The sequence below is a fragment of the Nipponia nippon genome, unplaced genomic scaffold (assembly GCF_047370975.1).
Source record: "Nipponia nippon isolate SJK-2023a ecotype South Korea unplaced genomic scaffold, ASM4737097v1 scaffold_8, whole genome shotgun sequence".
NCBI lineage: Eukaryota > Metazoa > Chordata > Aves > Pelecaniformes > Threskiornithidae > Nipponia > Nipponia nippon.
The window spans coordinates 32,821,309-32,836,769 of NW_028262402.1; the positions used below are offsets into that span (position 1 = coordinate 32,821,309).

Consider the following 15,461-nt stretch of genomic DNA (forward strand, 5'->3'; position numbering starts at 1 on the left):
AACATGTCTTTCCTCCCTTCCCTCCCTCCCCACAAAGTTGTCAGACAAGTATTTTTCATTCGTCAGTACGAAAGTATGTTATTAGTAGGAATGATACCCATTTGGAGGATGCTCACACAGGAACCCACTGCTCTGCCTAGAGTACTATGCTCACAACTGAAATGAAGCCATTCTTTCGAAAGAAACAAAACAAACTAGTTCCAAAGACTAAACACCTGTGAAATCACTTAAACCCTGTAAGGTGTGGGAAGTTCAGTTACTGGATCACTGAGAAGGGGGAGAGAGACATTTTAGCTTTACCCTGCTGAAAAAATGGTGCAGAGGAGTGCTGAAGGAACACAACAGTATTGACAATATTTAAAAGCTGGCCAAAAGCAAGTAGTACTGGAAATGTGTTCAGCTAGGAATCCAAGCTTTCAGATTATTTTCTTCACAGAATCAAAGCCAGAACAGCTGACTTAATTCCCTGGATTTTTCTGTCAGGGAAAGACAATTTTCTACTATATTTTTTCTCATTCTTTGTTCAAACCTGCTAAATGCCTCAAGTTTACAGACTTGTTCTGTTTCCCTCAGGAGATTATTCCAACACCTTCCCCATTATTTCACTATTGGGAAATCTTCCTTAATACTTATTCTTAACTGCATCCAATTTCATCTAGTTATACTCCCTTTTATTGCTCACAACAGTGCCAACCTCAGAATCTCATTTACACTGTTCAAACATTTCTAGTTTATGTCCCTTCCTATAGCTATTACATATCCAATTCCAACCTACAAACCTACATCTACAGTGATTTTTCTAGTTTACTCTGTCATGAGCACATGCTGAACAAAGTTTGCCATCTACAAAGCGTTCCATTCCCATCTTCAATTAAACAGAGGGTTGCAACTTGTGAAAACATGCTGTCTAGTTCACATAAAATGAATTCAGGCTGGAGCTTAGATCTAAGAAGTCAGTGCCTCTACACTACATGTCCCCTCCCCCTTCCTTGGCTGGGACAAGTAAGTATATTATTCAAAGCTATGACAAATAAATTTACATCTGGCAGTACAAATGTTGCAAGCGTGTTATTTTTTGAACAAAGCAGTTGTTGCTTTAGATAATAAGAACTTAAACATTTGTAACCTCTTATAATTCTATGAGCGTTCACTATGAGCTTTTGATGCATTCACACTTCTTAATTCCTCAGACAGTGCGTATGTACATGCACACTCAGACAGTGTGTATGTACATGTACATTACAAACCTTCCCACACCGACAGTGCCATTGAGTACTCTGGGTTACAGACCTTACAGATCATTCTAACTGGAAGATAAAGCCTTTAGAAAAACTTTTTTTGCAGAACGCACGGCTGAAGCAGATAAATACAACAACTGCTGGTTGGGCTACTCCCAGCATTAACTGCAGTAGATAGTTCACATGCCTTAAGGGTTTTTGTTTCAACAGCCTGTGTGCCCCAAAAAATATTTATACCCGAAACAGTTGCTGCCAACGCAGTTTGGCCTCGGGAGCTGTATGGAGGCCTGCGTACGTACAGAATACCGTGAGCTCGGCAGAGGCTTGGTCCTCTCCCACAATGTTCTCTGCTAGGCAGGAAATCCACAGCCCGCTGTCCATGGATGAAACGTTCTTTATGGTTAGCGAGGCAGGGTTCTTGCTTGTGTCACTCTACAAGCGAGCAGAAAAACATCTATGCGTCAACCGCAGCATAAAGAACAAGGGAGAGGGAGGGAATCATTGGCCACAGCTGAATGGCATTTTTCATTTTCCCTTCCTTTTAGCCATATCAGTCCACAATTAACCAAAGCCTTACTTTAGTGTCTCATCCAAACAGACACAAAGCACCTACAGAACCAGTTCTAACTGTCAGTGGCAGCGGATTCAAAGCTCTGAAAGTCCTGCTACAAACAGTGCACTCAACCATTTTTCTGTCCTGTCATTTTCAGTTTCTGCTTATTTTTTTAAATACTTCCTCCCCTCCACACAAATGGTTTTTTCTCTACCCATACCCTTGTTCATCCCTCTCTTCCACTTCACGACCGATTTCTACGGTCTATCTCTGCTCCTCTTGAACTTTTTCTTCCCACCTATATTCTGCTCAATCCTTGCTTTACTCTTCCTTTTGTCTCTTTTCTTTACACTTACGCTTGACATCTCTTCCCCTACTGCCTTCTGAGCTCTGCTGCACCTTGACAACAATGTCTTCTCCCTCCTCCTTAGCCAACTTTCTCTTTAAAGCTGCTCCTTCTCATGAAACCTTCCACGAGAAATTACGTACCTTCTGCTACCTAAGCTACTGCCCAAGTACTGTTTTATGTGTTTAAGCACAGGGTAATTAAGGTAAGAATTATGATTCTTAGAAAATTTGATTCTTAGAAAGCTCAGTGCTCATTTACAACCTTAAATGCCATACTGAATATGCAGCTATGGAACACTGAATAAAGCAAATAGGGCTGAATTACCAAAAAAAAAAAAAAAAAAAAAAATAGCTGGCAAAGCTAGCTGTTAGAGTCTTGTTTTCTTAAAACAGGTCCTTCATATGATCTCTACATAATTACTATTTCCATACTTGAATTTTTCATAAAATGCAAGACTATTTTCTGAAAAAGGAAAAGAACCAAAACATATTCAGAAAATAAACAATAATTAGGATCATTTTTAAAAACTACTTTTGAGGTAGTTTTCTTAGTGTACACGTACACTTCAGTGCTGCGCGGAACACGAATGACACACTGCATCTGTAACACCACAGTGACTTTCAGCGGCAGTCAACAGGAACACGTGGGAACACTCCTGTCTACAGTCCTGTGGGACCAGAATTTTGAACCTCAAGATGACACCTTAACTCCACTCAAGTTAAATGTCCCTTTGACTTCAGTGTGACACTGGGGGAGGTGAGCGGAAAAGCAAACACGCCATTACAGATTTCTCTATATGCAGCTCTCACAGGTGAGCAGTGCTCAAAGCTGGACCGAAAGCAGAGGGGCTCAATCGCAGGCTCAGGGCTGAAATCTAGAGCAAGAAAAATCTAACCAACATCAATCGGATTATACATCAGCACAGAAACTGAGAGCGTGCAGTTAACTTTGCAGGACTAGAGTTTAGTTTTAACTTTTGTTAAGGTCTCTTTTTGTAAAACAGGAAAGAGAGAAAAAACAGGCAAAAGCAACATAGGAGGTGAAGAAAAGGGAGGCAGAAACGGAGATGTGAGAGAAAGGAAACCAAAAACAACACTCACAGAAAAGGGAAGGATAGTTGTGAGTGGCAAATGATGTTTAAAAGGCACTCATTCTTCTGCTACTGAAAAGACTACTGTGCTCCACGGCTAAGGTTGTAGCTAGCCTATATTATGAGCCCCTCTAAAATGTTAAGATGAAGTTATGCCAGGACAGAATATTTCTGGAAAGCTTGAAGCAAACTGACCATGGCATTTCAAAGATAGCAGGGTTAAAAAATGAGGTGATCTCACTTTCTGAACAGCATCCCACATTTGTTTTGGCTCATAACTCAAAAAAAAAAAAAAAAGAAAAAGAAAAAGAAAGAGCACAACTTGGCGTAGGTTCTGCAAACTGTTTTAACTTCTTGTTCTTGATGACGACTGATGCCTTTGGGTACTTTTACAGATTAGAGAAAATTTTAAAAATAAAACTAGAGCACCGCAGAGCTCTTACTTATGAGAGCTTGAAAGACAGGCTAGTCAAATTCTATACAGGCCCAATATAATGACCTCAAGGAAAAAAGTACAAAGATTACGAGACCCCAGAGGTTCTGTCTCTTCCGCACTGCAGGAACAGTTCTGGAAGTACACATCCCGCACTTTGTACAGACCAGGAAGCTTTAGGCAGTCTGCACCACCACGAATGTAGGAAAGCCAATGCCATAAAATTGTAAATAACAGAGGGTCTTGCCCACTGTGTAAATAGTGGCGATGTAAGAGGTCAGCAGCTGCATGTTAGAGATCTGCTTATATGCCTCCTCTTATCAACACTTCCATCAGAAAGAACTTAAAACACTCTATCTCCAGTGTGCACACAGTCTGAAGTAAGGACACAGAATACAAAGATCTCAGAAAACAAAATTCCTCCTGCCTAGATGATTTTATTGAGGAAGCGTCTTCATACTTCATTAAAAAAGGCTGCCATTCTTTTTAGCAGAACCTTCACTTCAGTTTCCAAGGCTTCCTGTTGTTGCTTTGTTTGTTGAAGGAAAACTAAACAAGCGACAAAATATTTATAACAAAATTCCAACACACCAAGCTTTTGGCATGAAAATATAATAAAATTACAGACACAAAGCTTTTTTCATGATTAGGGTAGATTAGATTTAGTCTCTGTATGCAGGTATCAGTGATAATAAGAAAGCCCTTGTGTCTCAGTATCCCAATTCACCACATTACTTCCAGAAATTTACACTACGTTCATTTACAAGTGAGCATCAAAAAACCAGTGCAAATCAGGGTCTCAAGGAGCAGATGTCTGCCATTCTCCAAAAGCACTGCGGCAGTCACCCTGGATTGAAAGTAATTGTAAAATACATGTAATTCCAACATCAATTTTTTGTTTAATCTTTTTAATAAAAAGTTAACTGAAGCTGGACATGAACCTTCATTCCACCCTTCAGCAGGTATCTCCTGTTTCTGAATTGTCACGTATTTGAATATGAAACTTACCTCGTGGTTTGAAACAAGATTAGTGAGCACCCAGGACACATTAGGGGGTGGCCCGCCAGTAGTATCACAGTACAATGTGACGCTCTTTCCTTCCACCACGGTGATGTTGTAATTGCTTAAGTTTGCTGAGGGCAAGTCTACAACAAAAACAACAGCAACAAAAAAAACCACATGCATTTGTATTTGACAGAAAGAGACACCACTCATTTCTAAGCAAGCTGTATAAATGCAAGCAAGAGCACTGCCAAATCAGATATTCACTGTGGTCAGTTACTATTCAGTCAGGGGGTACAAACAGCATCTTTGGAAACACGTAACTACAATCTTCAAGCTGTCACGTAACATTTTTCTGTGCCTCTTCTGCTTTATGTCCTAAGAAAACATTACTGTATACATTGAGCTAATTATACAGGGAAACGTTTCAGGTGGGTAAACAGAAGTTATCCTAACTTCAGGTTTTAACTTCAAAATGAAAAAAACCCACCTTCCCTTATTCTTTAAAACAGGAAATTTAATCTGTCTCTTTGTAACAGCTGCAAAGCAACCTCTATTTTCCACAAACTGACATTGTGGTATTCCCACTGTTCTCCACAAAACTGTCAGAAAAATCCCATTGGCTCCCAGTATCACACAAGAGATTGCAGCCCTCCCTCTCATACAGAGACACAGCTCACAGAGAGCAGCGCAAAACCTAGATCTTAAGTACAAAGTGAGGGAAACAGAGCACTGAACAGATCAACCAGAGGAGAGAAAGGACAGAAGAAAGGGTTAGCAATTGCGCAGAGCTGCTATCCAAGGCACCTCAGCAGACTTAGCTATTGCCCTCAAGAAAGCAGAAATGCAGTGAGATGGTAGGACTCACCAGGAAACAAGTCCACATTTTGCAAGGATTAGGACTGCCCCTCCATCTCACAGAGCTATAAATCACTGTGTCTCATTCTTCAGCACCCAAAGCAATGGGAGCTTCCCGAAGAGTAAATATATGCTGAATGCTTACAAAAACAGAAGGAATTATAGACTGACCCTCTTCAAAAATAATGCCAGCAATACCAATAGACTTCAGGCTCAGAGAACCTCACATTTCATATTTATTTACATAGCAAATAATTACGCAACATGCTAGAAATATCGTATCTTTCTTAAAAGATACAGTGCCATCATTTGGAGCTGCTACACTCTGTAAAAAGCCTTGGCCTCCTTTATAAGCCATTTCTCATCAACTGTTCCAGGAAAGTTTTACTTGCAACTTATCATCTCAACTAACCATGCTTATCTGCTGTGCTGGATAAGAGTGCATGATCTTGAAATGACTTTTCTTTTTCTGAAATAACGGTTCTCTTTTTTTTTTTTGTTTAGTTTTGGTTTTCAGTTAAGAGTACAGTAGTTTCATCATGGACTTGCAGGTACAGAAGTTTAGCAGAGACTTTTTTGCTTATGTAAAAAGTCCCATTCAAACAATTAACCATCAAACCCATATGAACACATTAATATGTTTGCTAGAACTTCAATAGAAGCTATATGTACTGGAAATCTCCCTTTAAGTTTAATTAGTTCAATAAAAATTAAATGAGAGGAATACCAAAGGAAACAATTTTCCAGGCAATGCTTTCTTGCCTAATAAGATTTGAAGATCAGCACAAGTATACAATAACTGCTTAGGCAGTTCTGCCAGTGCTTTAAGTAGTGCTGTAATATGATTCCCGTTACAGGCATCATGGATTTCTTCTATTATGTTCACTTTATAAATCATACGTTGAGGTTTATTGAGACAGAGCTGGACAGTTTGTACGCTTTGATGCAGTAATCTGTTAGCAAAGGTAGCCATCTGCTCTTGCCTGCTGTGAATTCAAATCTCAGCACTGTCTGTCAACTAGCTGGGCAGGAAATAAAACCACTCTTAGGGAACATTGGGATATTAATTATGCTGGTTAGGGAACAGGGAAAGAAGTAATGAGATCATTTGCTTTATAAAGTTACACTTCCACACCACCTCTGAAAATCATTCCAACTACTCTTGCCAGACCCGAACATTGAAAGAGATTAAAGCTCCCCACTTCTTCCTGGCCCTAGCACTCAGGACGAGGTCTACATGAGAGATTAGCGTTTCACTGTGCAAGCCTGCACAGCTCCTGCTAACACATCATTTCACATGAAATCTCTCATGTAAGCAAAAATAAAAACAACTTTGGTCCCTTAGAGCCCTCCTTTAATAGCTGTTAAGTTCTGAGACAACTTCTTCCTGCAGTGTGTTTATTTACAGGATAGGCAACTGAAGTTTAATTCCTCTGGTACTGGTTCTGATTCCCACCCAGAATTAGATCTAGTTCTGTTTATTTGCAAAAGTCTGCACACGTCATGTTGGTGTTATATCTCTGAAGGAAACAGCTACATCATGTTTGTATCCTGCCAGAAGGTTATAAAATAATAGTGCTTATTATTCTATAGATTCCTAAAGTTACACTAAAAACCAGTTGCAAGACCCAGCAGAAAACACTGCAGCAAAAAAGTATAAGTAGAACAGAACAGAACAGAACAGAACAGAATAGAATAGAATAATCACATTATTGTGTGTGTTTTCTTTTACTCCCTTTCCCAGTCCTAAGTGGTGGGTGGGAAACACATACAAGAATTGCCTTGGGATTCATTTTTTCTGGTTGGATATCTTGAGTTAGTGAACTTTAACTGCAAGGTCATTTTGGCTTTTATTTCCAGTGGCACCCAGATTGCTCCACAGCAGAGTACACACTAGTTGAGAAGTGGCTCTGTTTGGAAAAAGCAGACAGTAGCGTAAGACCTCGTATCTAGAAAATGTGATACACTGGACTTACAAATAAAGCAATGAGACTAAGCAGCAAAACCTGTACTGAAAAATAACTGTATTTAAAAAACCACAATGCACCCTAACAGACACATATGCTGAGTATGTACGCTCAGTGTAGTGTGAGACCATTTATACGAGTCAGTAGCATTTTGACACCTACACAATTTCACAGATATCCAACCATGCTGCATTTACTCCTGACTTAATTTGGTTCAACACAGTGTTTTAGATGACTATCACTTCTGTTGATATGGATGTACATTTTAAAGGACTCTGTATACAGTAATTGATATAAGCAATCAGACAACAAGTTCAAATACTTCTGTATACTTCTAGCAAAGTAAGTTTAGACTGTAGCATAAGAGCCCATGCAAGGTAGACATGACATCATCTTTCCACAAGTCTCATCTTGATATCTCTCAGACAGAGATTACCCTGTGCCCCAATGCTCGAAACACAATATCTCTTTCAAGCATTGATAGCGTTAATTATTATAATTCTGGGTATCAGTAATAACCCTGCTAGTATCCGATTTCTTTTTTAAGTTTGCTATATTCTTGGCCTTAATAGCCTTCTGCAGCAATGAGTTTCACAGGCATGCTGTCCAGCCGTATACAAGAGCCATTCCCTTTCACCAGTTCTGAAATTTGTCTGTGACATTCAAGTTCACTGAGTGCTCTCCTGTTCTGACGGGACAGAGAAAAGAGAGTTTCTGAATGATCTTCTTAAGACCGCTCAGTTTCATTTAGTTTTCTCAGTCCCCTTTCTTCTCAAAGAAGCAGCTTTTCAATCTCTATGAAAATAAGAGGACAGAACCTGCTACTGAGAATTTTAAACTGTAATGTAAAGAGTTATGCAGTTCAGTAGATGAAAGCGTACACTAAAATCCATGTGTTTCATTATGTATGGGTATATAACAGCTATGTTATTTCATCACATACAGAATATCTGTTCTCATATTCAAATTGACAACACTTTATTCCTGGGAACTGGCAGCTCTGGATTAGAATAAGCAGTCACTTCCCTCACCCCAGCACGACTGGACACAACAGAGACAAGCAGGAGGAACCCATTTATGTCAGCTGAGTCTCTCCAAATATCTTCTTATGCTTTAGAAGGAACAAGCCCTCCTTTAAGGGGGGGGGGGGGCGCTATTTACCTTCACAGACCATCGTTAGTGCAAACCAATGGCCCGAGGCCATCAGACAGTGGAACTGTCAAGCATCACTAGGGAATGACTCATATCTTCACTGTGCACAGCTGGGACTTCAGCAATCACAAAAGCAAATACTTTGGATGAAATTTTCAAAGGTTACTACAGCATTTGGCTACACAACTGTCAATGGAAATTAATAAAAGGAACGTGCCTAAATTCCTAGAGGGCTTTCAAAGTCTTCATGCTGCTACTTAGTACTTTCTACAGAAAACTTACACTGGCCTTGGTAGAGCCAGACTGTCACTCTATGTCAAACAAAGGATATGACCTAATTAAGAAATAGCTGAGTATTAATACAAACTCTGTAGTCTGTAACTCAACTCTCAGCACCAAGCTAATGCTCTAGCCAGTACACTACAGCAGCTTTTAGAAGAAGGTCTTAAGCAAGGAGAAAAGAATCCACCATTACACCCAAGATGTTGTTTCGCTGGTTAACTGACTACGCAGTTACAAAACGTTTTACAAAATTATTTCCAGACTGACTTTTTCAGCTTCAGCTCTCATCTGTTCAGTTCTGGGATTTGTTCAGCTGCTCAAAAACCTTCACCAAAAAATTCTCTCAATATGGTCAATTAGCCTCACTAATACCTAAGAAATGACATGATGAAGAAATGAGCACCTGAGAGAATACCATAAATCCAATATTGCATTCATTTATGCCATCCTTTGCATGCTAAGACCCTGATTTTCATCGGTCTGTCGACAAACTCCCAGGAGTCTAGCCATGACGCAGTGTCACTAAATGGTTTTCAATGTGGCCCATGACATCTCTTTTTTGCTTGGCACAGTTCTGCAGGTCAGCCTGTTCTGTGATAAGAACAAGCAGTTACCAAGAAAAAATTGACAATTTTTTTTTCTCAAAACTAGCCAGCTGCATCTGAATTTTAACAAGGTCATTTTAATCCTTACCTGAAATCCTTAATCATCTTCACAATAAATACAACAGACCCAGAATGATTAAATTAATACTGAGCCAGCAACCATCTATCAAACTGAACCATGTAAAGGCAGACTACCAGAACCACGGATTTATAAAATATTCCCTGTAATTCTTAAGATACAGTGGCGCAAATCCAGTCTGCTTGCCTCACATAAGGTTTCAATACAGTCCAAGGTTCTTGGCTCCCCTGGTTTTGCTTTTTCTCTTTAGGGAGAAAACATACAAGTAGTTACAGCAGTACAGTACAGGTTGGTAACACCCACTACTTGTACTGTCTGGAGCCTGAAAACAGGATGGTTGACATGCAATTTGTTAAGAACTGCACACATGGATCTGCAAAATTCAGAGGTCTTACTGGCTCCGAACAGGTTGTATCAATGTAAGATGTAAGAAAAACAGAGTTTTCTTATATCATTCTGTTAAAATTCTGCCTTGTTTGAAAATACAGGAATGTTCACAAATTCCAAAGGTCTTTTCCTATGGGCTTTTATGGGTTTAAAAAACAAAGCAAAAAACTTTCTAGTAATCCTAGCTATAAAGCTAGGAGCTGTTGGATATGTGATACACCTCCTGTGTTTCAGTTAGCAACTGTCTGCAGCCAACAAGCTCTGAGCCAAATTGCAGCCAGGGGCCAAGTGGACATGTTTCCACCAAAGTCTGCAGAATGACAGGGCCAAAAGTCAGCCTGGCTGCATCTTTAGAGCACTATAAACAGGATACCCCAAGAGTTTACGTGCAAAACATGAATTAAAGAAACCTAAATCATTATTTCCATTTCCTGTTTTAACACAACCACAAAATCAAAATGCTCAGTACATAGAGATAATTGCAGAAATCTCACAGAAGTTACTCCAAGATGACAACCACAACCAAATTAAATTAAAATAAAAAAAAAAAATCTTAGGCAAATAAAATACAGAATTAGCAGAAATGAGAAGCATTTAAAAAAAATTATAATCTCTTATATATCTTCTTTTTTCTGGAGCCCAAAGTTCACCTTCGTCTCCAGCTACAGGGAAGAGAAGTCTGCAACTTCTCATTTCACTGCTCTAACCACCAGGCACTACTCTCCATCTCTCCGCTGTAACTTTGCCATCATGCACAACAAAACTTGAAATTTCCTTTGGATTAAAATGAAAAGTAAAGGCACTAATCTGGAAGGTATAAGGGGGAAAGAGGAAAAGGACTCCTGAATTATGATCCTTTTCCCCAGCATATTTCCATACTGTGCCCACCGTGTGTTAACGTAAATTAAAGAAACTGTCCCAGATCAGTATGTCTTCAACTCTTTAGGAGATTATACAGCCATTGAATAGAGCACTGAATAACCACTGAACAGAGATAGGCTCACCATGTGGAACAGCAAATCTTGATGGGTGTTTTTCACAATGATCACGGTATTTTGCACAGGTCTGACAGGGTTAAGCTAGAATAGTCTCGAACACTCTGCAGGGTGGTGGTGAGGACATTAAGCCCGAAGCTGCAGGTTAGATTCCTGAACTGAACCTGAATCCAGAGAAGGATGACAAAATCTCCTCCTGTAGCAACTACTTTTTTTTTTTTTTTAAATCTAAAAAAAAAAAAAAAGGGAGCAGCTCTTGCTATGCCCTTTTGAAAGGAAAAGAACAAATTGCTACCATTGGGAGAGATTAAGTCCAAACGTAGAGTCTCCTTGCCAAAGCCCTGAGGAGAGTCATTCAGACCACAGTTTAAGACTTTCCCATGCCTTCAGCATTTCCTAATGACCAGGTGGAAGGCATAAGCACACTGAACAAGCTCATTTCGTTCCTCTTCTTGCTAGATGTGCTTGCTGCTTCAGCATACCTTCTTAGAAGTTCAGCTCTCATGTTCCTACCATGCCAGATCTGACACTCACAACACCCACCTCGTTAGCCTGTGGAGGAACGCCTTTCTGTTGGGAAGCAGAATGAGTGATGTGGCAGCTCTCTGTGCCACCCAAATATTTCAAAATACTGAAAGAAATCCACCTTGTCACATTCAGTTGGCTACCTTTACAGAAAACAATTAAACAAGTACAACCTCTACCGGAAGATGATGAGTTTTTAAAGTATGCTTTCCCAGAGCCAATACACCCTTACTTTGCCTTTAAACACTGCATTACTTCCTGCTTAACTGAAATTATCACTAGAAGCAAACTTCTGTAAGTAGAGCCAGTGTGTGCCGCAGCAAAGACCACAAAACTTGCTAACTCATCTTCATGATTACAGCAACAAACGCAACCTCCGCAGAACTGTCATCCCATCCAGGGCTTCAAATGCCATCATGAATGCCGTGCAGGCAAAACCACCAACAGCCGTGCACCAGAACAAATTCACTTGGACAGCGAGCCGTCTTCTGCAGTCAACCTGTACAGAAGCTTTGAAGGTTGCTGCTGACATTTCAAACCAGATGAAGGGCTTATCTTTCCAAGGTTTACATCAGCTCCTTAGCTTCTGCCCAGGACGTTTCTCTTACGGTCCCTAGGCCTGACCTGGATTCTAGTAGGAAGGTGCTGACTAAGAAAGGATCTTGCAGCACCTGAATCGTTTAATTGACCTCGTCCCAGTATTAATATCAACAGTTTGTCTGCAAGAATTTTCAGATTATATGTTTCTATAGAGGCTATCAACCTTATCAACAATTCCCCTGCTAGCAATATCCCGACGGTACCGAGCCACGTTTTCTCTCAAATTCCCTGAATGGTTAAGGAAATTAAATTACATCCAGAGAAATTGTTCTTAACTGGTATTTAAGCTTCAGTTTATTCACAACAACTTTCAAAAGAAAACCAAATACATTCAGTGCAGTTGGGCTGAATACAGCAGCCACAAGCTCAACAGATAACAGAGAGCTGAACAGGCTTTGTAATGCAAGTTAATGAGGCCTAAAGTAGCTTACGCAAACCTGTAACAAATGGCTTCTTATTCACTAAGTGCATGTAATGCAGTTGCAATTCCTGTATCTTTATCTCAGGAATTTCATGTGTGTCCGGGAAATACTGAAAATAATGCCTACCTGTCAAATATTGCAATGTCATAAATGTGATCCTGAAACAGGAACATTTTCAGAGAACTACGTAAACGAGTAAAATGATGGGTTTGACTCTTGATATCAAGTATACTGTATGCCAAGTATATGGCTGAAGGGATGCCTTCATGAAATGTCTCCACTTTTAAAGTGAAAAAAGTACTTTCTTCAGACTTCAGAATACAGTTATCTAGTTGTTGGTCTCCACCTAGTTATACTGCAAGAGCAAAGTAAGAATACAGCCAGCTAACAGTCAGATATCCGTTTTCCCTCAGTAGATCAGTACTCCAGACTTACACAGACAGATCAAGTCAGGCATAGAGAGTACCTCTGCAAACCTGCACAATGCACTGAGTTCAGGAACAATACTTGAGTGATAAAGACACGTTTCTTTCCCTTAGATAATGCCTTACCTCCTTCTATTTCTAACCTGCTTTGTATTATAAACCTGCTTCATTGAAGTTAAAGCAGAAATTAAATCAGAATTATAAAACAAAATTCTGCTTTTTTTTAAATATGAGACATTCACATACATCACATACACTCAACTATCATCATTCACAAGCCCTGATTTAGGTATCATATGTCTAGACATCTGTATGAAAGTTACTGGTTGCTTCATGAACAGATAAAAATGTGCATGCTCACAAGGAGGTTATGTACATGTCTTTGAAAATGAGATTCCTGTTGCCTTTTCAAACATCCATAAATTATTGGGTTTTTTCACTTAGAAGCCGGAATAATGAAAATTGTTTTAATTAAGTTTGGAAAATTCTAACTCAACTTTGGAGCAACAGTGAAACCCCATTACTGTCAAAACTCTCATAAAAAACATTTTTCATGCAGCCCATGATCACAGATAAGAACTAAAACTCTTACAGAGAAAATAAGAACAGTTTGCCACCATACATCATGCATAACATCTAGTTCTTGAGCCAAAATAAACAATATAGGCTAGAGAGCCCATGAATATTCTGAAAGGTAAACACGGAGAATGTTTAAGGCTTTTTTTAAACTCACTTCATTCTGCCTGTAATGTTCTCCTTCTGATAGTCTTATCTGTGAAGTCTGGTTGATAATGGAAAAAAATGTCAACACCCACTGGATTATGCCTTTGCTTGTGGTTTTAGACTGCATTGCACTGTGATTGCCTAAGATCTAATGCATATTTTACTGACTCACTAATAAGACAAATCTTTGCTGTAAATTCAAAGAAATAAACGCGTCAATCCTTCAGTTTGCCTTTTTCCCCCCTTAGAATTTATAACCACCTGCCTCCAGTCTGATATTACCACTTACTTATTTACCTCTAGGACAAAAATCTGTCACCAGAAAGAGGCTGAAATGCAGCCAGATCCAGTCCAGTCCATTTGTAGTCATCTGAACAACTGCCTGTAAAAATTCATGGCTTTCCCAACCGAGCAAGAAATGCGCAAGCCGCCTCTTTACACTGTAATTCTACATTACAACAACTTCCTAAAATTTTGTCGGTCATACACAAGAAGCAGCACTAAGAGCAACACCACAGTACTTCACGCGCAAGGGAAGGGACAGACAAAAAAATGTTAGCATTCATAAAATCCCATAGTTCTCAAATCAGACAACATTTCTGCTGACTGGCTGCATATGTAAACAAACAGCCGGTCTGAACATATATTTGTTATATGTACAACAAATTAGTACATGAGACTAATTTGCCACTTTGTTCAGCAGACTTTAGCTAGCATGCATGACCAATGACAAGAAAGAAAACATCTGCAGAAACAATATACGATAAATAAGCATACAAAGCTGGGACAGTAAGCAAAATTGAAAGCCAGATCAAGCACCACACCAGGATACATAAAACAGTCTGATTAACTAAATTGGCCAGATAAGACAAAATGCCATTACCAGATTGAGATCCAGAGCAACAAAGAATCCACACAGGACAGCAGAGACAGCTGTGGAAGCCAGGCCTCTCCCAAAAATAGATTTCTTCCAGTATCAGAGAGTTCAACAACAACAGCTGAGTAATTGAATGCCTACCACAGAGAGTAACCAACACCTGAATAACCAGTCCCAAAGACATGGTCTTGCCTCCTTGGCATTCAGTGAGCTCCAGGTGATCCGCAGACTGATAGACTTTTGAGTGACCTTACCCCAGGCATAGGACATGCGTCACATCCAAGGACTTAATACACCAGAGGCAATTGTGACCAGAGCTTACAGAAGTAGTAATAAGAACAAAGTGTTTATTTAGTTAGTTCTCTTTCTCTTTCATTTTCTAATGTTATTTGTCAGGTGGAAACAAACAAACAAAAAAAGATGATGGCCATGTTGTACAGACAACCAGCAAATGCTGTGAAAATGGCAAAACTAAATACCACTATTCCTCTACACAGAAGCCTCTGCTAACACTACTGTGGTAGATGCAACTTAAAAGCCTTTGACATAGTAACTAAGTGTGAATTTAAAACTTAAAAGAATCCAACAATTTTCATCATACATAAATACATTTCAAATGCCGTTGAAAAAATAATTCCGCAAACATTGTAACAATTGATTGACTCTTTTAATATTGTAGCTGGAAAGGATCTTCTAGTGAGCATACCTGACTTTAAAACTCAAGAAAAGAAATCACAAAGCTGATGGCATCTAAATTGCAAACAGCCTTTAATCAGCACATTAATGAACACTTCCACCATATAAACAATAAGTAAAGTACCACAGAACTTTGCTAATTTTCACATCAATTATCTACAAACCAAAGCCTTATGATCAAGAAACCACAGTGGCCTCTTCCA

At 39.4% G+C, this 15,461-nt stretch overlaps 1 protein-coding gene across 2 annotated transcripts in view; it reads right to left on the bottom strand.

Annotated features, from left to right (window-relative positions):
• The window catches only part of NTRK2 (neurotrophic receptor tyrosine kinase 2), a 207,988-nt gene that overhangs the window by 160,460 nt on the left and 32,067 nt on the right, over positions 1-15,461 (bottom strand). For both annotated transcript variants that reach the window (XM_087741303.1, XM_087741304.1), the window contains exons 6-7: positions 4,672-4,808; positions 1,538-1,670 (exon numbers count right to left, since the gene is read on the bottom strand). In XM_087741303.1, coding sequence (XP_087597429.1) covers positions 1,538-1,670; positions 4,672-4,808 — 270 coding nt within the window. The remainder of the gene's footprint in view (positions 1-1,537; positions 1,671-4,671; positions 4,809-15,461) is intronic.